The sequence below is a fragment of the Alternaria novae-zelandiae genome, assembly GCF_023758075.1.
Source record: "Alternaria novae-zelandiae strain BMP 2774 chromosome Unknown scaffold_1, whole genome shotgun sequence".
Classification (NCBI taxonomy): domain Eukaryota; kingdom Fungi; phylum Ascomycota; class Dothideomycetes; order Pleosporales; family Pleosporaceae; genus Alternaria; species Alternaria novae-zelandiae.
The window spans coordinates 2,061,835-2,085,426 of NW_026056961.1; the positions used below are offsets into that span (position 1 = coordinate 2,061,835).

At 53.2% G+C, this 23,592-nt stretch overlaps 7 protein-coding genes across 7 annotated transcripts; 3 read left to right on the forward strand and 4 right to left on the reverse strand.

Moving 5' to 3' along the window:
- Positions 1–411: 411 nt before the first annotated feature.
- BBP1 (Branchpoint-bridging protein) lies at positions 412–2,466 on the reverse strand (the record flags this gene model as incomplete). The annotated part of the gene is made up of 5 exons (XM_049394337.1): positions 412–1,320; positions 1,370–1,593; positions 1,787–2,004; positions 2,051–2,258; positions 2,313–2,466. 5 exons carry the CDS (start codon positions 2,464–2,466, stop codon positions 412–414), a joined length of 1,713 nt encoding a protein of 570 aa, XP_049260166.1.
- A 982-nt stretch (positions 2,467–3,448) lies between these two features.
- On the forward strand, positions 3,449–5,386 carry J4E88_000664 (uncharacterized protein; the record flags this gene model as incomplete). Its single annotated transcript, XM_049394338.1, has 5 exons — positions 3,449–3,531; positions 3,969–4,026; positions 4,077–4,302; positions 4,807–4,953; positions 5,139–5,386. 5 exons carry the CDS (start codon positions 3,449–3,451, stop codon positions 5,384–5,386), a joined length of 762 nt encoding a protein of 253 aa, XP_049260167.1.
- Positions 5,387–10,520: 5,134 nt separating this feature from the next.
- On the forward strand, positions 10,521–12,911 carry J4E88_000665 (uncharacterized protein; the record flags this gene model as incomplete). Its single annotated transcript, XM_049394339.1, has 4 exons — positions 10,521–10,758; positions 10,899–12,015; positions 12,104–12,719; positions 12,771–12,911. 4 exons carry the CDS (start codon positions 10,521–10,523, stop codon positions 12,909–12,911), a joined length of 2,112 nt encoding a protein of 703 aa, XP_049260168.1.
- Positions 12,912–13,827: 916 nt separating this feature from the next.
- J4E88_000666 (uncharacterized protein) lies at positions 13,828–14,811 on the reverse strand (the record flags this gene model as incomplete). The annotated part of the gene is made up of 1 exon (XM_049394340.1): positions 13,828–14,811. The coding sequence occupies one exon, from the start codon at positions 14,809–14,811 to the stop codon at positions 13,828–13,830; it is 984 nt and encodes a 327-aa protein (XP_049260169.1).
- Positions 14,812–15,830: 1,019 nt separating this feature from the next.
- J4E88_000667 (uncharacterized protein) lies at positions 15,831–17,375 on the forward strand (the record flags this gene model as incomplete). The annotated part of the gene is made up of 6 exons (XM_049394341.1): positions 15,831–15,854; positions 15,944–16,106; positions 16,165–16,299; positions 16,353–16,611; positions 16,665–17,060; positions 17,111–17,375. 6 exons carry the CDS (start codon positions 15,831–15,833, stop codon positions 17,373–17,375), a joined length of 1,242 nt encoding a protein of 413 aa, XP_049260170.1.
- Positions 17,376–19,798: 2,423 nt separating this feature from the next.
- On the reverse strand, positions 19,799–21,391 carry J4E88_000668 (uncharacterized protein; the record flags this gene model as incomplete). Its single annotated transcript, XM_049394342.1, has 1 exon — positions 19,799–21,391. The coding sequence occupies one exon, from the start codon at positions 21,389–21,391 to the stop codon at positions 19,799–19,801; it is 1,593 nt and encodes a 530-aa protein (XP_049260171.1).
- Positions 21,392–21,907: 516 nt separating this feature from the next.
- On the reverse strand, positions 21,908–23,465 carry J4E88_000669 (uncharacterized protein; the record flags this gene model as incomplete). The annotated part of the gene is made up of 2 exons (XM_049394343.1): positions 21,908–23,308; positions 23,460–23,465. 2 exons carry the CDS (start codon positions 23,463–23,465, stop codon positions 21,908–21,910), a joined length of 1,407 nt encoding a protein of 468 aa, XP_049260172.1.
- Between the last annotated feature and the right edge of the window lie 127 nt (positions 23,466–23,592).

Sequence of the window (23,592 nt, forward strand, 5' to 3'; positions counted from 1 at the left end):
CAAAGTCACTTCTACGTTCACTTGGAATTCATAAACTGCTAGAGAGAAATCACTGAATGCCTTTCACACATGAAGCATCGGTGTCGTCAGAGTATCGAAGAGGAATGCATTCAGCAAGATGCTAAGTAGGACTTTGCTTTTTCATGTACAGAGTATATCTAGCACCTAGGTATCCAAGCACAAAGTGCGAGAAGCTACATACTTACTAGACCTCGCCCGTGAGCTTACCTGTGCCATATACCCGCAACTCTCTGCTCGAATTAGATGTACATGACTCCCAAAGACCATCATCTGCGCTTTCAAGACAAAAATATTGCTACAGCTGTTAATAGCTAGATACCAGTGGGCATAGACACGAAAACTGGCTATGCACAATCCGGAATCTGCGCGATCGCTGCATCATCTGTCCATCTAAGCCGGAGGTGGTGGCGGTGGTGGGGGAGCGTCGCTAGGTGGGGGGGGAGGAGGCGCCTCGCCCGGTGGAGGAGGGGGAGGCACAGATCCAGACGGCGGTGGGGGAGGTGGAGGAGGGCTGCCAGCACCACCATAGCTCTGGAAGAGAGGACCCAGTCCAGGAGGAGGACCGGAGGGAGGAGGAGGAGCGCCATAGCCAGGGGCACCGTAGGCACCAGGAGCGCCCATGCCAGCGTTCTGGTCGTAACCATAACCACCGTATCCGTAACCAGCACCTGCCGCAGGCGCAGTGGGAGTAGCAGAAGCCCAAGGAGCCGCACCGTTGCCAGCACCGTAGCCTTGGTCGTAAGACTGACCGCCACGGCCGCCGCCACCAGCCCAGGGGGGAGGAGCAGCAGAGTTGCTGTCACCGCGACCACGGTCATCGCCATCGTTGCGCGCCCAGGGTGCAGAGCCACCAGTAGGACCACGCTCCCAGGGCTTGACGGCACGCTCGCCTCCACCGTAACTGTCTCCACCAGCAGCACCGTTGCCGTTGTACTCGATCGCCGCACGAGGCTGTCCAGGAGCACCGCCCATCTCGGCCATGAAAGCATCAAGCTCGTTCTCCGGAGCAGCGATACGAGCTGGCTGACCGCGGTCGGGGAAACGGTTGTCGTTGCGCCAGGGTTGTCCAACCTTGCGGTCGGGACAATCGCGAGCCATGTGACCAGCTTGACCACAGACGCGGCAGATGATGCTGGCCGTGAAGTTCTGTTTCTGCGGGCAGTCGTACTTGCGATGACCGATCTCACCGCAGTTCTGGCAGGCTTGGTTCTCGTCGTCGCGAAGGGTACCGTTGAGGGCAGCAAGCTCACGAAGTTGGTTGCGCTTGAGTTCGTTCTGACCTTCAGGGATGGAAGCAGCCTACAAGTGTTAGTACATGCACATAATTGGGAAGAGAGTGGTGACTTACAGTCTCGATAACGTTGTGGATAAGCTTCTTCGCCTTGTTGACCTTCTCCTCGGTGTCGGCCATGATCAAGCAGTGGAGATCCTCCTCCTGGTTGCTGGTATGAGCTGCATCAGAACGTCCTTTACCCTCCTTGACGGAGCCTTTGCCACGGATCGCAATCTTTGCCTGAGATTCGGTCTCCATCTTCTTGAGGGTGTTTCCACGGGGGCCAATGAGTAGACCAACTGTTAGTGCAAAAAGCTGTGGTTAGTGTATGATCAAAAATTTGTGAGCAAAAGGGTTAGGGTTAGTGACATAGCTGTACTGCAGGTGCCACTAGATGCACGTGAACATCCAGCAGTCTGAGCAGGCTGGTCAAGACAAAGGCTGGGGTAAAGCAAAACAGGGAGAGGGGAGTTAGAGGGGTTAGTTCCGTACTGAAGTTAATCTCCGGGTAGTCATTGACCGGAACGTAGACTTTCTCCTGTGTCTTAGTAGGCCGCCTGTAATCGGCAGGTGGGTGGTAGTTAGGAAGCGTCTTCATCGCCTTCTCAACGAGCTTGTGGCGCTCGTCTTCGAGGCGCTTGCGGTAGCGGAACTCGCGAGTGTTGACACGCCGACCGAAGTTGTCGTACTGGGGAGGCGGCGATGGGGACCTGTTCATGTTAGCATCTCCAACGTTTGAGGAGGGAAGCCACGTACCTGTCACCATCGGCTGGGACCACGTCGTTGATCTTGAGCTTCTGGGTAATCTCCTCAATGCGCAGATGCAGAGTATACGCGTCAAGTTGCTCAGTCGTCATGGCGGCATAGATGGCAGTCGGTAAGCCCATCAAGCCAGCAGCCTTGTTCTCGCTCGCGTCACCCCATCGGTTGCGCTTCTTGCGCTGTCGCGGACCGTCGGCAGAGTCTGCAGCTTGGTTGTTAGCAGATGAATGGAAGTGCGTGGGAAGACTCGACTTACTGCGCTCAGGACTGCGGCCACGCTTCAACTCAGACAAGCCTTCGGCGGGCGCTGATGGGTTGTAGCCGCCATCATCGTCGCCTCCACCGAAACGACGGCGAGTACCTAGAGGGATGTTGTTAGAGCCCGTGATGCCCTGGTTGCGCCACGACATATTTGCTGTTGACAAGAGGTTGTGGTTGCGATGGAGGTGTAGTTGGTGAGAAAGTGGAGGCTGTCGCGACGAGGCAAAGGTTCAGGCTAGTAGGGAGCGCGCTTGGCCGCTTTAGGCTGCGGTTTGCTGCCCTGCAGATCACGTGCACGCCGCTGCGCGAATCTCACGATTACATTCACATATTCGCGTAGTTCGTAGCCTGATATCACTATGTAAGCTTGTCACGACGCGCCTGTCTCTAGTCATCATATTAGCATGTCCGAGACCCCGCGTTGAGTGCGATCTTGGCCCATTCCAGAGCCTGCGGTTATCTCAACATCAACCTTATGCGCGTGCAGTACAACCAGACTGTACAGCGCTTCGTCAGCGATACTAGGGAAGCTACCGCCGTAAGAGTTTATCGACAAGTTTCCATTTTGCTGTGTCGAAGACTCACTTGCCGAAACCTTTGGGGCTGCTTCCGTTCTCCGCTTTGCTTAACAACCTTGGAATCGTTCCTTTTGTACCTAATGTTTCCAGCTGCTACCACATTTGAATCTATGGTTTATTCGACGAAATGCTGGCCTCTACATAGTCCTCACCAACTTCCGTAGCTGTACAAGGGACACGTTTGATGGCCGAGTTACGAGTGCTGGGGCTGTCGTTGCTCTTGGATGATGCAGGCTTTGGCAGTCGCTTCTAAGCAATGAGCTTGCTGAACTAGCTGTTCCTTGACACCAAGGCTCTTGACAACAGTAGCTAAAGCATAAGATTCGGATTCTTGAATCGCTTACGAATCGCCGCAGGTTTCGCCGTCGGCACTATTAACAAAGCATGAAGGCTGGTTCCGCCCGAAGCTGCCCCTCATTACACCCCACTTTCATCATCGCAGCTGTCTGATCACAAAGCTCCACTACGTCAGTTCTCAAGCTATATAGCTACAAACTACAGCGATTCTTTGCTTGTTTCTGTGTCGACTTACAGCTACCGATCCATCGCAAAAATGTCTCAGCAATCGGACATCAACCTGTACACCACCCAGACGCCTAATGGCATCAAGGTCTCCATCACTCTGGAGGAATTAGGGTACGTATCTTTCTGACCATGTAAGACGTATCCTGCAATCTCGGGGATGTTCCTTGGGGAAACCTAGCAGTACATGTTTCTATTTCCATCTCTTCCGCTGTCAAGGCTCTTGTCATTGCACGAGTGCGAAAGAAATGGACAGCAACCTCGGTATTTCCGAGAAGCTTGAAGTAAACGAAAAACAAGCCAAGAGATGAATTTGACCTACATGAAGTACCTTGGGGTATGGTCAGCAGCATCTGCACATCGGAAAGTGCCTGTTGCGATGGTTCACTTTTGTGCCAGACCTCCGAATGCCTCTGGATACTGCCCTTGGCTAGCCATGGCGGAATAACGTACATTTCCAAAGCGCTACATCCTTTTACTCATAATTCACAGTGGTTATGGAAAAACGATATCATGCATTCAAGGTTAGCTCAGCTTACTGATATCCGCAGTCTCCCTTACAAAGTCCACAAGATCGACATCTCCAAGAACACACAAAAGGAAGAATGGGTCAGCCTTATGTTCCCCTTTCGCATCAATACCATGCTAACGGCAGATAGTTCCTGAAGATGAACCCCAATGGACGAATCCCCACACTGACCGACACCTTCACCGACGGCGAGACTATCAACCTCTTCGAATCCGGAAGCATCATGGAGTACCTTGTCGATCGCTACGACTCAGATCACAAGATCAGCTTTCCCAAGGGAACACGAGACTGGTATGCCATGAAAAATTGGCTTTACTTTCAGAACGCCGGCGTTGGTCCGATGCAGGGTCAAGCTAGTAAGTATGACTTTCCCTATGCTTTTTCTTTCTGGTTTTTGCTTTTTCACGGCAGTCCCGAGATCATGTGGACTTGTCACCCGCTGCAGCAACGGTTCGTTACCGCTCTCAAGGTGGTGTCGTCATTCAATACCATACATGGAGCGGCAATGAGATGTTGTTATGTATAGTAAGATGGGCGCAGCATGGCTTGATCGCCGAGTCCATCGTCTTGGCTTTGGTACTCAGGTTCCATCGACCCAGATGACCGTATCGAATCAGTCTTCCCATAGTAAGCGAGGAAAGCCTCACGAGACAGCATTACCGCTCGAGCGGCTGTGCTGTAGATCTTGGTTCCGATGTGGGGGTCGGTTCCGATGTGGAGGTATTTCCAGAAGCCATCGGAGGCACAGTCACCCTGGTGGCGCAGATTACTGCCTCTTTGGCGTCAGACTGCTTCACAATACTGCAATGGAGCCGAGACGTACCATGTCAGCTGGGATATCAGGTTGACGTGGACCGCAGACCATTTCACACGATATGCCCCTGAGCACATTGAGTACGGTGTCAACCGATACCAGAACGAGACACGTCGTCTGTACTCAGTGCTTGACAAGCATCTTGCTTCAGATAACAGGCCGTATCTATGTGGCGAGAAATGTACAATTGCCGGTAAGCACTCCCCTCGAATGTACTGAGCGGTGAGCTCTACATCTACATCCGCAGATGATGGCACCATCTATGGAAGCATCTATGATCTATCTGAAACTCGATCCAAATCGACATATCCTACCCAACATTCACAAGCAGCTGGATACTCCAGCATACCCATGATGATATGTGCTGATACATGCTAGATATCTCGCACTATGGCTGGGTGGCGTCCGCAGGCTGGGCTGGGGTTGATATTGATGAATTCCCTTCCCTCAAGGCCTGGGAAGAGCGCATGACATCCCGACCTGGTGTTGAAAAGGGTCGTCATGTCCCGGACCCTCACACGATCAAAGAGCTCCTTGCAGACAAGAACAAGATGGAGGAGTACGCTGCCAAGAGCCGCAAATGGATTCAGGGCGGCATGAAGCAGGATGCCGAGAAGCAAAAGTAAGTTATTTTTGCATATTCCAAATGACGACAGACGACGTCTCGTCATAGGGAAGGTCCTTGGGCATGAGGGTGCTTCATGTGAGAGGGGAGCGGACAAGCAACCTTGAAACCCTTGATCTGTAGCCAATCGCATCCGAGGATTCTGGGTGCTTGACCAATCGGATCAAGTCAAATTAGAGTCTACCTAGTAGCGCACCAGAACCCGAATCCGAACTTTGTTACAATCGTCCTAGACGGCGCACACTTTCACGCCAACTAACACCCTCAAGTTCCAGACTATAAACAACATTGCGCCACCATCGCATCACTGCAGGTACCATCTACGAAACGCCAAACAAGTCAGGGTTGACCTGCACCATTTCCACTGCTCGTTCGTGAATATGACCCACTTGGAACTTTTACATCTTGGCATTTTCTCGCGTGAGCTCGGGTGAGTTTCAAGACCATTCATCATTTTACTTAGTCACAGAACGACACCATAACTCTAAGCCTAAAAGGTAAAGTCTATGCGGCCTGCCAAGAATGTCAACAAAGTAGGGAATATCCAGGTTTACAAGCTTGGTTGCGTAATACTCAGTCATCAGGGGTGTAACTTAACAAATGATGGATGGAAAGTGGCGGGCTCATCACGGTTGACGGGACATTACACTAGTACAATACTAGTGTCTGTTCGCGAGGTCAGGCCCGTTGATCCCGTATAACACCGCGAACGCTCCGATTGCTGTCAAGTTGCACATTTGTTTGTCTGAAACGTTCGAGAAGGGTGTCCCAAGACTTTGTTGGAGCCCGGGAAACTGCCCGTACGGTGTCGGAGCTGAGGAACGCTTGCTTGCTCGCGATCGCAGAGCTGGGTAGCCTAGTGTCAAGCCGGCTGTCCCCAGAGTACGCTACCACCAAGTGCCGATGCAGCTGCACTCAGATACTTGAAAAACAAAAGGACCTAATGGCAGCTTGTGTGCTAACGCTCACCGTCAGTCTGGGCCCAACAGACAGATCTAGTGTCTGTTAATTGCCAGAGGGACCAAGCGTTTGTGACAGTGTCTGCCACGCGCATGGGCTGGTGCCTACCGCTCAGGTGGCTGGCAAGATCCGGACGGCATCGCCTGTTGCCGTGACGGTGGCCATGCGGTGACACCCGCTCGAAACTTGGAAACTCAGCCATGGACTCAGCCATCAAGCGAGGGATCAGAAATTGCCTCAGAAAGAACGCGCGCCTAGGCATGGTTGAATCTTACTCGTCTCAAAGACATCAGAGCTTCCTGTGTGCCGGGAGCATCAGCTCACCCGGCCTATCCGCGAATGGAAGGACATAACCACGGGTACGGAACACGTCGCCTCCCGGTATCATTCCACAAGGGCTCGAAGAAGGATCAGTCGTGTTCCCAGAGCAAGTGCGAGGGCTGCTGACTGGTTTGATGAAGGGCGAACACGCAGTGTTTATCACTTCAGGGGAGCATGTATATCGCCCCGGGTTTGTGCAGAGCACCTGCATCTCACCCATAGTGGTGCCTGCACCTGTATCAGCAGGACGGACTATTTTGAGCCACCAACAGGCGTCGCCCCTTTCATCAGTTATTCCTCCATGCAGCATGCGTCAGACTTGCGTCCCGCAACACCATTAGTCCCTTCCCCAGTCTGATACTCTCCCCGCATTATTGCTCGATCAGCTGCAGGCTGCATGATCGCACGCTGCTCTGCGACGGCGGCAACGACGGTTAGGCTCGCTAGAATGAGCCGGTTAAGCCTCAAGGGTCTGAGGAAGCCTGATGCCCCAGCTGTGAGGTTTCGAGCCGTAGCTGTTATACTACGGCTATTTCGCCTCTGCCATAGCCGACGCGGTAGGCGGCGCCCCCGCAGAGCTGTCACGGATCGATCTCAACGGTGAACATCGCACCTCCTAGAGTATAGTCGAGCGAAGCGGGTCATAAGATTTACAGGGCAGACAAGCATCGTCTTTGCGAAGCGGGTGGACCGTCCGTTCAGCCGACGCTGTCAGTTCCCCAGGTTTGGTGTAGGCCACGTTCCCGGCTTCACTGGTTGGAAAATCTGGGGTACATGACAGAGGCAGGTCCTGCTGCATGCCATAGTACCTAACTAGCGAGTCTGAGTTCCAGCTCATATTGCTCAGGAGTATATAGTCTGGGGATGGTCATAGTGAACTCAACTGCGCTTGATCACGAGTGTCCTGGTGTTGAATCCTTGATCTAGCAGTAAGTACAGTATGCACTGAACACGCCTCCCGCTCATATTGAACAACCTCTGTGTGTGGCTGGAATAATGTCGTTCCATATTACAGGAAAGGAGCAAAAATCCAGCAAAGACGTGCGGGGATCCGGTCTGTGAGTGGTGAATAAGCCAGGGCGAGTGAAGCGTCGCAAGCTGGCAACAAGCCTTGAGGCCTCGAACTGTCGAACTGCATGAGCAGACGCAGTCGCCAAACTGCAATCCAAACCCATCTTTTGTGGGGAAACATGGCTTTCAATAGATTATGATCCGGACAATTGCGTTCATGAGTATAATGTGAGTGGGATCCTGCATCAGCTTGACTCTTACAGAGATAGGAAGGCCAAAGCTGTATGGTCACACGTCTCGGGGCTTGACACAAAGAGGATGAGCTTTGGCGCCTGTCTGCAGGCGAGAGGACCCAGAAGGCACAGATTGGTCATCTTGTCGAAGCCAGAGTGAAGGGGTCCTGCCCTTATGCATGTTCATTGTGCGGGTCCTCGCACTGGAACTTGCAGATGTATTGCGGGCCCCCCTCGTGGTCGCAACGCGCAGCCTCTCAGAATGAAGCAATCTTACTGTCTACCTGTAGGGCCGGAGAAGTCAACACTTCAGTGGTGGTGCAGCATCTAGTATTCTGCGAGGCTGCAAGCTAGTTCAACGGCCCGGCAGGCGCTGCCCTCGTCTTGGTGTGGATCAAACTCTCAGTATGTGACGACAAAATTGGACAGAATTATGAAGATCGTTGGCACGGAGCCAGGGAGCAGTGCCATCCCTTTCCATCGGCCAACAGTTTCAGCTGAGGAGAGTTTTGTTCAACGGATGGCGCCCACGTGGGTCTGAAGACCCAGCTGCAAGATTCTGACGAACTGGTCAAGACACCCGAGGAGGCTTCCAAGTTTGAGTCTTCGAGAACTTGCCGTGTAGCGCGTACCTGAGATAAGCGCAGGATGCCTGGATAGTCTCCGTTCGATGAAGTTATAAGCGGATCCAATGTTGGACTTTTGGTTCCAGATCTATTACGGCCAGTTCGTTAGTCGTTGGACCGTTCGCGTTGTTGGTGTGCTGGCAGAAGGATTATACGGCCAGTTCGCGGTGTTCCGCATATAGACGAAAAACGGTGACGTTGGGCCGACCACATATCGGAGGTGGATTTGCAGGCACTACAACGTCGCTTAGAGGCCCTAGGACTGCTCGGCTTCTCCTGCATGGCGGGGACCGCGAAGCCACATAACAAAGTTTGGCCAAAATCCACCGACACACCTAGCTCACGCTTCAACCAACGTAGCTGTCGCGGTGTGCGCTCGAATACTCGTGTTAGCAGCCCGGCGACGCTCAGTACTAATGACTCCTTTGTGGATACTGAAATATAAGCTTGTCCGCGGGTCGAGACTCACGCACGCTCCTTCAAGGGAGTGGGACCGGGTGTGGATATCATTGGGCGTAGCGCAAAGGTCGTGCCATGCCTTCACGAGAAGATCGTTGTCGGTATCAGGTATCGGGTCTCAGATGCCATGGCAGCGTGCATATTTTTGACGTTCTGACGTCTGGTCCTTGACGGGCAAGGGCACGCCAATGATGTCCAGGTACCATGAAACGGGACGGAAGCCGTTTCAGCAGATGAGGGCATTCCAAACCAGCAGCGCTCCCAATGTGGCGCGCCAAATATCGGCGAAGGGGGGCTATAGCGGGCGCGTTAAGATGATACCTCCGACACGCATGTTGCGCAAGAGCTTCGGGGTCTTATTCATGGTCAGGCGCTACAAGCCACAACCTGGAGAAAGTGCCAGGAGGTATTGGTAGTGGGCGCAGGCAAGGATTGGCGGGAAGCTGACGTGCGGTGTGAACTTCGAAGAAGCGGGGCTCTCTGCGGTTCGCTCCTAGCGCCGACGCTGCGCAGCACATCTCCCACCGGCTAATTTGTATTTAGCCATGCTCGAATCATGCGGTAGGATTTTCTGACCCTTGCTACGGTCCCCTGCTACGGTGTTCCTGACCCTTGCCACGTCTTGCCCCAGAGCCTGGTTGCCGTAGCCAATGGGTCGTAGCTTTCATACATCCATGAATGCTCGAATTAAACATTGCATCTTCTGATATTGCTCTCCAGTTGATCTCGCTTCTCGAAGCCCGCGTGGACGCATGGAATCTTCAAGCCACAGATCGTCACACTGACCCTTGGAATCGTCTTTGCAGCTTAGGACATTTCACAGTCGGGGTGTACCCTCGGCACCCAAAGCTTTGTCGGAGGCCCACATATGCTCCCCAAGTATCGCATGACCCGTGGTCGTCCCCAGATTTCCGGCAACCGACTCCTTCGTCCTCAAGTACTCCCGCGACGTCACCCGCGTGCACAAACTGCCGTTCCCTCGCAAATCGCTGCTCTCGAATTGAGTCGCCACATTGGAACAAAGTAGTACGTCGGCCGTGTTTGGTGGGGGCCGTCTGATGCTGATCTTATGTAGGGACAACGGCGGCCGGTTGAAGTCATAGTCGTCATCCCAACTTACAGACGCAACCATGGAGACCACAACAGCAGAGACACCCAAGCTTGAACGTCGTGGCTCGGCACCCGTGAAGCGAAGAGTGAGCCGAGCATGCGATCATTGCCATCGAATGAGAACAAGATGCAACGGCCAAGCTCCGTGTTCGCGCTGCATAGAGCTTGAGTACGTCTGCCAGTACAACCGCGAAAAGAAACGACGCGGAAAAGTAAGCACCTCCAACGATCAACAGCCTTGTCCCTCAACGTGAAGCATTCGGTATCGCGTGTACATCGCGCATTTGAAGTGCATCGAGTAGCTAACGAGTCGCAGGTCCCGAGGCACATCCAGAAGCAGCGAGAAGAGGCAGCTGCCAGTGGTAGTCCGCAAACCCCCAATGGAATTTCGAGCTATTACGAGAGGCCCGGCGTAATGGCAGAGATGGACGAAGATGTTTGGTCGCAGTCTGAAGCAACACCAGTTGTACAACATTTCCCAGCCGGCAAAGGTGGTCTGCCTGCAGGTGACTGGCAAGCTCTGAACCCTGGCACGACATTCGATCCACCTGTCAACCACATGATGATCGACCCATTGCTTCTTGGTTCTGGTGCTGCGTACCCGGCAATGCATGCCGAGATGCCTCGCGAAGAGCTGATGTACGCCATGAACGGTACGTACGATGGCCGAGCTCGGAGTGCTTCACAAAACTCCCAGTCTGTGTACATGTCTCGTTTGTCTCGTATGTTACTCGAAACCCTCCCAGCGTATCTGCGATACGTGGTATATTAGCAGCGCCGCTGACAGTCACAGGCATGCACCTTATTCCTGGTCCTAATGGTACACCGGTTTCGATCCCTCCTGAGTACGCCAACATGACGTATCCAATGCAGTACCAAGCAACAGGAAGACAATCGTCTCCACACAGCTATGGTTCTGTAGACACCGGATCACCGCAGTCTGGAGTGAGCGCGAACTCCTCCCAGAACGGCGCCGCCATCGCCGCTTGCAGATACCCTGTTTTGGGGCCACTACTACCCCACCTTGGACCGATACTCAATGTCACCACCGCATGCGATCTCCTCGAATTTTACTTTCAAAGTTCATCGTCGGTATTCATGGAACCGGTCTCGCCGTACATTCTCGGATCCGTTTTCAGGAAGCGAAGTTTCCTCCGACAACACAAGCCCAGGAAATGCAGCCCCGCTCTGTTATCAAGCATGCTATGGGTCGCTGCCCAGACGAGTGAGGCGAGCTATCTGACATCTTCGCCGTCAGCCAGAGCTATCATCAGCCAAAAGCTGTGGAAGCTCACAGTAGATCTGCTCAAGCCTCTTGTCCACTCTCCATCTTCTCACGGTTTCGCTCCTGGACCTGGCTTGACATCTGCCGCACACGACGCTTTCGGAGTTGACCGAGCTATAGGACGATACGATGGAAGACCCGACGGAGCAATGCCACCCACCAGCACCCTGGATGACGTCGCTACGTACATCAACCTCGGAGTCGTGACGTCCGCGAGCGAATACAAAGCGGCTTCTTTGCGGTGGTGGAACGCGGCATGGTCGCTGGCTCGAGAACTAAAATTAGGGCGAGAACTGCCACAAGGACCCGTGAAAGAGCGAGAGACAGCTGCAACAGAGAAGGAGATTGAGGCGGGTATGCCAGAAGGCGCCAGCGCGCAGGCACCCGTGGGCACACCATCCGCAGCAATCGTGGAAGAGATGAAGGAAGAAAGGCGCCGACTGTGGTGGTTGCTTTACATGGTTGACCGGCACCTTGGCCTCTGCTACAACCGACCATTGGCGATGCTCGACAACGAATGCGAGGACTTGTTCCAGCCGGTTCCTGACACCCTCTGGCAGGCGGGCGAGTTCTACACTGGCCACCCTGGGTCACGGAAACGGGGACTCAATTTTGAGTGCACATCGTACGTATGCACCGCGGCCGAAAGATGCTCTAGCCGGAGTTTCTTTGGCACACGACGATGAGTCTGAACACGAGGCTAACTTTTACAGGCATGACATTTTCGGTTTCTTCCTGCCCTTAATGACGATTCTCGGAGACATTGTAGATCTGAATGCACAGAAGAACCATCCAAGATTTGGTCAACGGACATCCTGGGAGCTCCACGAGGCAGAAATCACCCGCCAGTTAGAACGGTACGCGTACAGCATCGAGGACTTCAAGGCACAACATGGCTGCGGCTCGAATGAGGAAGCGCAGGCCAACAGCACCCCAGACCCGGTTCGGAGTGAGTGGATGCATCAGACGAGGAAAGTCGCGGCATATGCCACCCACATCATGCACGTGTTGCATATCCTGTTACACGGCAAATGGGATCCGGTGGCACTATTAGAGGACGACAACATGTGGATTTGCTCACAGTCCTTCCTTGCGGCGACTTCCAACGCGATATCCGCTGCACATGCGGTAGAAGTCATACTGGACGTTGATCCAGATCTGTCGTTTATGCCCTACTTGTTCGGCATGTATCTCCTGCAAGGAAGTCTGATCCTGCTCCTTCTAGCGGACAAGCTATCGACCGAGACCAATGACGGAGTTATTCGAGCGTGCGAAACCATTGTCCGGGCACACGAGGCGGCAGTTGTGACTCTCAACACCGAGTATCAGGTAAGCCGCATCACTCTGGTCTCTGGATGTGACAGCGCTAACGAGACACAGAGAAACTTCCGCAAAGTGATGATCTCGACATTAGCGCAAATAAAAGGCCACGGCCACGCCAGAGAGATGACGCCTGCGAAGCGGCGGGAAGTCCTATCCTTGTATCGCTGGACAAGTTTAGGAAATGGATTGGCCATATAAGTGAGCCGCAAATCATTCGAAGCAAGTTTGTGGGATTCGGCGTCTGGAGCGACTCGGACAAGCCTGCGGGCTGGATACCTGGCTGGAGCGTTGTACAACTATAATCTCTTTTTCGCCGCGTGGTTATGAAGACACATAAGCAGGCGCATGCGATCAGCTGCATGCAGCTGTGGATGGCGCTTTTTGAGCGATTAGCTGTGCTGCCATCAGGCCAGCGAACTGTAGATATTTTCCAAAGTGCCAATGTACACTTTACAGCTGTTAAGCTGGGGACGCACGTATGTGCCGTGTCACATTCACATGGCCAGAATCTTCGGCGTCGGCCGAGGCTGAGCTCAACATGCGAGACAAAACGCCGGCTGTGATAGGTACCGCGACTACCGCTCGGGCAGAAAACCTTGGAATGGCAAAGGCGGCGAAACGTTGGTGTGCGATCTAGTTTTTGCGTCCGATATTTCGATCGCCATGGCAAGGATGCTGCGTCGCTAGTCGCTAGGGCAGCTAGGTTCCAGACGCGACCGGGTATTGGAATGGCAGCAGGCAGCCGACCGGTGAGGCTGAGAGATGGTGACTGAAGGCAGGCAAAGGTGGCGCGAGGGAGTGTGTTGCTGTTCTACGATGGTGCATTGGGACTGCAAGGCAGGTGCGATATTCTCACGCTAGCACGTGACGACGCAGCTAGGAAGGCGCGATCTTGGAACCTCCAGGTGCAGTCAGCTATGTTGGATTGCCCCACTCAAAAACGAGTTCCACGACGAGAACAACCAAAAAGGATATCTATTGTGGTACGGCTGTACATGATAACGGAAGCATCGTAAATGCAGACAGACGCTTTTGCCCCCCAATGTCAACAAGTATGGGCGGAGAAAAGGCAGTGCAACTAACCATGAACGCAAGGAAACACAACTGAAAGCAACTATAACTTCTTCTCCACCTCCATGACTTCCTTGATACCCTCTGCAACTGCATCGACTTTCTCTTGCGGAAGCCTCTTGAGTGGCCGGCGGGGGTATCCGCCGTAGCCGTAATACGACTGGAGTGCTGACTTGGTTCCAGGAATAGCTGCTTTTGTGAGAACCCAATCGCCTTTGCTGAGTACCTTCTGAAGTTCAATGGCTTCGTCGTATTTGCCTTCCGCCCATAGGTTCCAGACCTTGACGCATGTCTTCGGCAGAACGTTCGCACCACCAGCGATGATTCCCGATCCGCCACTAGCAGCAGTCTGAGCTGTGAAGTCGGCCATGCCACCAAAGGCCATGTAGCCACTGCCTTCGCTCTTCATTGTGCAGGCGTTGGTAGCAAGGGCGACACGGGTGAGTTTGCCAGTGTTACCGCATGTGAACTTGGTACCAACAATGTTTGGGTGCTTTCCAAGCTTGATGATGAGGTCGCTGTCCATATCGATGCCGGCAACAGCTCCCGGGTAGTTGTATAGAATGATTGGGAGTGGTGAGCCGTCTGCGACTTTGGTAAAGTACTCGTAAATGGCGTCTTCGTCGATGGCATAGCGGTAATAGCTGGGAGGGACAGTAAGAACGTACTCGCCACCTGCCGCCTCTGCTTCTTTGCAGAGCTCAATGGTAAGCTTGATGCCGTGTTCAGAAGCTCCGACAATGACCGGGACGTTTTGGTAGCCAGCCTCATCGAGGGCCTCACGGGTTGCTCGCGTGACAGCGGTCTTCTCAGCCCGTGACAGATGGACAGCCTCTCCGTTGGATCCCATGGTGACGAGACCAACAAGGCCAGCCTCGGCAAGTCGTACTGCGTGCTTCTTGATGGTAGGGATATCTAGCTCCTCGGTCTCGGGGTCAAAGAAGGTCATGGTGGGCGAGTAAATGCCTGGCCGAAGAGGAGTACGCTCTTTGGAGTGGCCATTGGCCCCGTTTCCGTTTGATGTCATCTTTGCGGTATGTATGATCAAGAAGAGTTGAGACTGGAAAAGAACAAGGTGAGTAATATACGAGTACGGAAGTTTCGGGGGAGAGGAAGGGGCGAACAATAAAGATGATGCACACACGGGTTCGGTCAGCTTTAATATAGCAGCGAGATGGAGGTAATCGGCGCAAAGTAAGTCAGAGGAGCTAAGTTCGGCAGAGCTCACTTCTCATCCCACATGGACTGGCGTGTCTCAGTGGCTCTACCGTTCAAGATCTCGTCAAATGGTCGAGTTTGATTCGCCAAGGACCGCAACGGCGAGGGCTAGACTGGAGGTTGGGTGCAGGGCTGTGGGCCATCTGGCGAGTTCGGGACACCACTGGGCGAAATGCGGGACATTCTGCGGCCTTTTCTATGAGAGTGACTAAAGTCGGCGGTTGTCTGATGGGATAGAGCTGCACCTGGGGCAGGGTTAGCTGTCGAACATAGTGGCACAGCACGGCTGTCGTGGACGGGGTGGCATTCTTCCACCAATAGCAGGTGGGCACGCGCGTGGGGGAAGCCAGTGTCGCTCTTTCCTTGGCCTCTGGGGAAGCTCGTTACCCCTCGGAGCGCAATAAACGCCAACCACCACGCGTGCCCCAAGGAATTATTCCAAGACAATTCCGCCATGTCGAGACGAGCCTCGCTGCTTCCTCGACGGCCTGGAGACGCCATGGCCATCGGAAACAGATGCAAACCGCCGCGCTGAGCAAGACACAGCCCCCACCATGACCAAGGCCTCGAATGATGCAACGTCATCCGGCCGCGGCTGCCGGCAGCACGCGTGAGGCCTCGTGCCCCTCATCGCGTTGCTGGGTCATATATCTTCCGTCGCTATCGATAAGTAGTCAAAGGCCGACGAAGCTGTGTCGGGTATTGAAGCAGCGCATCCCCTTCAATTCCAACTCTTGTCTCGTCTCATCTTACTCGAGATCAGGACAGTAGCTGCCAATTCTCTCTATCATCTGGGCCTTTTCTCAACCCTGCAAGACTACAGTCAACATGGCGCCAGTAGAAGTACTCATGGTACGTTGCCCCTCACCACAGTCTAGCCGCAGCTCTGTGGCTCACTCACATCTGCGGCGCGTCGCATGTCAATGCTAATTGCACGCCAGGTCGGTACTGGAGAGTACACGACAGGATTCGTCGGAGGGGGCGCCTCCAAGTCGGACAAGAAGGTCGGTGTCGTAGGCCTGACGCTGTTCGACCTCCGAAGACGCGGCAAAGTAGGCAAGCTGTCCATGGTGGGCACATCGGGCGGCAAATTCCCCGCAATCCGTGAGTCGCACAGCATCTGGACGGTTTCACCATGTCCGGCATGCTGATATTTTGCCAGGCGAGCATCTCCAGAAGAACATTTCCGAGGCATACAACAGCTTGGACGTGTCATTTGAGGAGTTCCCAAAGGAAGGCAAAACCGATCCGAATGCGTACAAGACAGCGATTGACGCGCTTCCAAAGGGCAGTGCCAGTGAGTTGCAATATATACCCGCTCAATTGCCTCCTCCCATTGACGTTGCATAGTCACTATCTTCACACCTGACACCACTCACTACCCGATCGCTCTGTACGCCATCGAACGCGGAATCCACGTCCTTATCACGAAGCCCGCGGTGAAGCTTCTGGAACATCACCAGGCGCTTTTGGCAGCTGCGAAGAAACACAATGTCTTCGTTTACATTGAGCACCACAAGCGATATGATCCTGCGTATGCTGATGCGCGTTTCCGGGCGCAGAAGCTGGGCGATTTCAACTACTTCTACTCCTACATGAGCCAGCCAAAGTACATTCAACCCCTACTGAATCGAAGACTCTAATTGCTAATACTTCGATCAGGAGCCAACTGGAGACGTTCAAGGCCTGGGCGGGTATCGATTCTGATATCTCCTACTACCTCAATTCTCACCACATCGACATCAACGAGTCCATGATCCCCGATTGGAAGCCAGTACGCGTCATGGCTAGTGCTGCAAAGGGCATTGCAACAGGACTGGGCTGCGACCCTGCTACCGAGGATACCATCACACTGCTCACCAACTGGGTGAAGAAGGATGACCCTAGCAAGGTCGGAACAGGTGTTTACACAGCTGGCTGGGCAGCGCCTCAGAAAGCCGGTGTGCACTCGAATCAGTACTTCCACTACATGGCATCTACAGGAGAAATCCGCGTCAATCAGGCCAAGCGCGGTTACGACGTTACTGACGACGAGGGTGGTCTCCTCTGGTACAACCCGTGAGTTCAAATATCGCAAAGTCATCCCTTTGCGTACTAACCACTTTCAGATTTTACATGAAGTACGCTCCCGATGAGGAGGGCAACTTCGCAGGCCAGATCGGCTACGGATACATATCTTTTGAGAAGTTCGTTGATGCCGTCAACAAGCTCAACGCAGGTGAGGTCACACTCGAACAGCTAGACGCGCGGCCACTCCCAACCCTGAAAAACACTATCGCGACGACAGCAATTCTCGAGGCAGGTAGGAGATCGCTCGATGAAAACCGGCCGATTGACATCATTGAGGAAAATGGTGTCTGGTCTTTGAAGTAGTCAAGTCGAGCAATCAAAAGCGAACGTGACACCGCTCAGTGGGGCGCGCCTACCATGTACCTTTTCGTCAGAGTCTCGCTCTAACAAGCGTTGTATACCTTTAGCCTAAGTCGCACAAGTACTGTTTACTCATCATCCATTGATCCTAGCATGACCTGATCGTCGCCTCCGCTATGGCGCGGTCCCACGTGGTACTGACACGCCGTCAACAGGCTCCACCCCCATAACGCGAGGACAGACCCGTAGACAAGGTAAAACAGTCTCCACAAGGTGGCGTATGCACAAAACAAGGGCATTTTGAAAAGCGGGAGATGCTCGGGTACTCTAGTCAGTTTCTGTGACGGGCTCGGGCGAACGTCCACCGAACGAAAAAGGCTAGGGTGATCCCGAGACCGAGACCGACACACCCACTCCGACTCCGACACTTTGTCTCCTGGGAACTGACTCCCCTTCCTTAGTGTAGCACAGGCCGACGGCTGGTAATCCTAGCTCAGATCCACGGAGGGCTTTTCATAGCTGTTTCGAACTTTAATCCAACGTCGAAAATGTGATCCTTAATCCAACGTCGTGGGTGCCAGGTGCCTTAGATTTCATGGCTGTCTTTTCCACATATACTGGCTACGCAAAGACCACGTAGCAGAACCATTTGATTACTTCATCGCCATGTATCATCACTAGGATTGTACACACTCAGTCACTCATTGACGTTTTGTCACTCACCCATTCTTTGTTTAGTGATCAAGGGGTCGTACAGCCACAAAGCTGATGACATCACAACAATACCAACAAAAGCCGTTTAGACAAAGGCTATATGCTCTCCAACACACTCAAAGGCTTCTGATGTATACCTCACGATCGTGGCTTTGGCCTTGTGCCTCAAGCTTACCACTGTCGTCGAAGAGGGAAAGAAAGACTTTGCGATGGTGGACCGACGCACACACCTTTTTCAAAAGATTCAGAGCGCGTCTGAATCGCTTGTAACAAGCGAAAAAGACATACTAAATGATTTCTTGAGTACGAAGGCCTTCTCCCAGATCGATCTGGACGAGTCTATATCGACCGAGCGCATTCGCACACGACATACACACACCACTCGGTCCGGCGCTCTTTTAACGGAGGATCGCGACGATAAAATAGATGAGGCATGTGGAAGTGCCCGCACAGTTCCTTATTTACGCCGGCGATGGTCTGTCGACTTGTACCAAACGCCGGATCAGCGATACCCTCACTTGAGCAACGACGATGGCGGAGCGGTAGAAGACGCCGTGGAAAGAGATCTTGTGCTTCAAAGGCACCAGCTTAGTACCAGTGAGCTAGAACGCGACAAGCACATGGTATATCTCGAGACGGAAAGGGCTCAGCTTCACAACGAACACTTCGGCGAAATTGATCACATCGGAGTCTGGTTCTATGATGAAGTTCTGGACATTGGCCTCGATGCAATCTACCGTATACTTGGTTGCGAATATCACGACATCGCCATTCTCGGTACGCCTTTCGCTGCGGAGTTGTACACGGTTGGCCGCGACGAGACCGCGACTTTAGAAGCCGGAGGAGCGCTGCAGAAGACGATAGGAACAAACAAGTTCATCATAATTCCCGTGAGTAATGGCTGGAAAAGGATACACGCTGGAGACCGTAGCGGCCATTTGCTCGGTACACATTGGACCTTGGTAATCATCGACTGTCACCAGCCGATCATCCATGCACGACACTATGACTCCGATGGTATGTCCACCAATTTTGAAGCGGCCATGGTACTACTTCGTGGCTTCAGCAGAATCTATGCGGAAACGCGACCAGACTACAAGATTGATCAAAAGACGCTTGGCACTAATCTCCACCGAGAAATGCACTGCCCAAACCAAAAGCTCCACAACCGGTGCTACGCTGATGGCGGCGGCGCCTGTGGGCCTTTTGTATGGGCTTTCGCGAAAGATATGGTACAATATATCATCGAATGTCATGAAGACGCTCACCGTCTGGGCCGACATGTTGACATTGACATCACCTTGCCCGCTGGCTTTGCGCAACGTTGGTGTTGGGATTCGGGGGCGACGCGGAAAAGGATAAAGAACCTGCTTGAACTAGAACGAAGGTCGAGGGTTTGGCTCAATGGTACGCATGACTGGTGGGAAACAGATGGGCAGCCCGGGTGGAAAGACTGGCTGGCGGCCAGGAGGGAAAGGATAACTGCGGATTATTTCTGGGATCCGTGGCATGGCCTTCAAAGTTAAGATCCTAAGCAATCGTCATAGTTTGACAGCTTATCAAGATTCTAAAGTTCACATCATACTGTTCTCAACTTCCCCAATCACCAAGTAGTGGCTAGGTCAGGACAGGTATCTTGAAAGATTTCGATATGTTTTGTGAGCATCCTTCTTTACATTATACATTCGAGAGATATCGAAAAGGTGACAAGGTTATGAGCCTACTATAACCGGCCGCCTAAATTGAGGCGCCAGCTCACTCTCCAGCCCCCATGGATCCCAAAAGGTCATCTCGTTCAATCCCTTTCCTTTCAGCCAAGATCTCCAACCTGCCACACCGTCCCCCGGCGTGGAAATCCTCTGTCCCACACTATCCATCCATTCCGAAGTACGATTCAGCCACTCCCGGGTTCTCAGCTCTCTCAACACAAGATTCCATATCGCCCTACGCGTCTTCGCTGAGTCCCAGTTCCTACGGCGCTGGTAACCGTCTGGTAAACAAGGGTCGACTTGACCAACATCGGGAAAGTTGGGGTCTTCACGACAGTCGGCAATGTATTGCGTGATTTCCTTACTCATTTCCCATACGAAAGGGCCACAGGCACCCAGGCCGTCTTCTTCGCCGCTGGCATTCTCATGGCCTTGGTTAGGGCAGTGTGTGTCAATGTCAAACACAAATTCTTCCTCGTTGAAACGTCCCGGCTGGACATGGTTGAGCATCGTTCGTACGCCAGTCAAGATCATCAGGGCTGCTTTGCAAATGTTCGAGTCTTCCATTGCGTAGTGATGTAAAAGGCCAGCGGATTCGTGGTAGCTGGAGTCAAAGTAGCGGCCTTTGATGGTCGAAGAGCGACAGTCGACGAGCAGAAGAGACCAGTGGTTGCCTGCGGTCTGTTCAGGAAGCGTAGATTCTGTGTTAAGGTTCGTCTTGGCCGCTTCATACTGTCGTTCACGTTCCATGCCTGTCTCGTAAACGTCTTCGTACGCGTTGCTGATCGGTACCAAGATGAAGTCTTTGTCCCTGCATTTCTCAATCAGCAGTCTATCGAACCATACTGCCTCCTGATCTTGAAGTTCCTGCGCTTTCCTCATACTGGTGTAGAGCTCGGATCCCTGACTAATACGACAGATTGCGATCCCGTGTTTTTGGCAGTTGGCAGCTCGCTCCAGTATATCCAGAGATGTGTCTATGTGGCTGTCGTGAAACCAACCGTCGTCAGGGCCGAGAGTGAGAAAATGGAGGAACTGAGATTCATCGATCGATGCGTTTGCCGTTTCGAGGACAGTATGATTGGGCTTTGCGGAGAGAGTGTAGTCGCGATCAAAGACGTCTAGCCGCTGAATACTCGTGTAGGTATCCCAACTAAATGCTTCTGCTTCCCTGAACGCATCAGTGTCTTCGAAGACACTATCATACTTGCGCGCTTCGTGATGCCCATCACTCTTGGTTGACGACTGTTCTCCTCCCCCGGAATAGGCCGAGCAATCAACCGACCAGCGGCGAGGATAGTTTGATCTGATCTCAGATTTGCGGAGTGTCCGGTTATTGGTAACAGCTTCAAGAATTCGAGCGCAGTTGTCGATTGGGATGGCATGAGAGATAAGATTGTCGGTACCTCTGCTGCTGACACGATCAACCCCGGTAGTAATGTAAGATGCTGCCTTGAAACGAGGAACACTTGTAAGGTCAAGAGCGTCGATGGATGTCGTCGACAATATTTGGGAGGATCCTATAGGCGGGAGACCATTCCGGGCAAGTGCTTCGTGGACACCTTTTAGCGATTGGTGGCTAGCTTCCGTACTCATGGTGCGTGGTCTTGCGAGTCGTGAATGGCCAACGAGCGATATGAGTTCCAGTGCATTCGAACTTGAGGTTGGCTTCTCATGTGCAAGATGCATACGAAAAGTCATCAGATGATGTAGCTTGCCCTTGGCATTTCGAATGCAGGCAGGAGCTAGAGAGACATGAACACAATGGGGCACTGACAAAGCGTGAGATAAAGGATGCAGGTCGTGAAAGACAGGCAGACGGGACCAAGAGAGTGATACAAAGAACAATGATGCAGGCATCAGACACCTCACACAAGCAGAAAATAGAGGAAGAGCTTCGTTAATGTTGATACGCAAATCGATCGCTAGACGCTCATCAGCATCGCTCACTAGATGCTCCTTGATAACTATCACCAATGCAGACCCGAGAAGAAAGTAGAGCGACAGCAAGGAGAGCATGCACGTGCAATCTCCATTAACGAAATTAGTTCCCCGCCTCACAGCACCATGTAACGATGCTTAAGCTTAATTCCTCTCGTCTGCGATCACATCTTAACCGGCCTTTCCGGCCTCATCCAGCCTTGTCAGCATGCCCTGGACCTCCTTGACGAGAGCCTTGCGCTTGAGCCTAGCTTCTGGATCACCTTCCGTCTCGACACCGTCTAGCTTGAAGATGATCTGGGTCAAGATAGTCTCACTCAGCTTCTTGTATTCGAATGTCCTCTTCGCCTTATCTTCTGGCGGGCTGGCCATGAATTGCACGCACATGGGTACGAATTCGGTGTGGAACTTGCTGGCGATGGCATCGAGTTTGCCGATTGGGGTTTGGGGCTCGGCGGGCTTGGCGGGGGGAGGAGTGGGACTTGGGCGCGGTGCCGCGCTGATATGCGAGGGGATAGGGAGGTATTCTGCGCCGGCGCCGCCAGTTGTGTAGCCGGGTGTTGAGGTGCCAGAGGCGTTTGCCGAAGAAGGACCCTTCTTCTTGCTCTTCCTGCCGCCGCGCTTGCGCGACTTCTTCTTGCCTGTGGTATTCGCGCCAGAGTCGACGTCATCTTCGTCGTCATCGTCGTCCTCTCCCTCGCTGTATGCGTGCTGTGGTGCGTCTTCTGATCCAGGTGCTAGGCCACTGACTGGGGTTTCGCCTACGGTGACCAGAATCTCACTACCGGTTCCGTCACCACGGAGGCCTTCCTCCCGTCCAGTCCGCTCGTCGTGCTTCAGATTCCTGCCCTTGTAGAACATGCGTATCCGCCTGTGGTCATCGACGCCCAGCTTCTTTGCTGCCGCTTGTCGAACTGTACCAATCTTCAGATCTCCATCGCGTATGCTGTGCGCGGGGAAGTGTGTAGGGTAATGTGTGCGCCCGTTCTTGAAGATGAGAACGTCTGTCTCCCGTTCTGGGTTCTTGTCATCCCAGTCGACGATTTCGGGCGCTTGCGCTTGACCATTTCGTCGTAGGTCTTCGTTGGTGATGTATGAAAAGTCAGAGTCGTTGACGACGCCGGCGTTGGGCGAGTTGCCTGGACGGCCAAATGGCGAGAAGCGTCCTCCCCAGTTTCCGCCGGTGCGCGAGAACCAGGACATGGTGACGATGACAGAGGCTAGTGCGATAGCAAGGATGGTAAGGTAGGTAGGGTCGTCGAGGCGAGGGTTCGTGAGGAACTCGGCGACGTCGTGGAAGCTGCGGTGCTGTAGGGCGCGCAACAGTTTCGATAGCGCGTTCGTGTGTTGGTTTTCAGTGTCGCCTGACGAAGAAGTTGTCGTGGAGCTTAGTAGAGATCGAGAGTCGCGGAAGTTGAAGGATTTCTTCAATTCGTCGACCAGGTTACTTAGCGACGCCACGGTGGTGGTGTGAGACTCGCCCTGCCAGTGTAGCAGGCCGTAAGCAGTCCGCGTATGCGAATGACGTAGTAAGCTGCCAGAAAAAGCCCTTGGTTGTGTAGTGGGGGGCGGCTGTAGGCGGTGTGAATCAATGTTGATCGGCCAAAAGTATGAGCGACTGGTACGGAAGCTCCGACCGCCCAGTGCCGCATCGACCCACTTGACTGCACATGTCTCCCACCTACGAATAGTCACTGAACAGTAGGCTTCGCTGCATCCACACTATCATATCTTAGTAAGTCAATAATATCTAAGATCACGTATACTTTTAGCTTGATGGAATACTTAACATTTCTTTACAACACGACACATATTGTTGGAGCCCCTGCTGACGCAGTACACAACTCACTCATCAC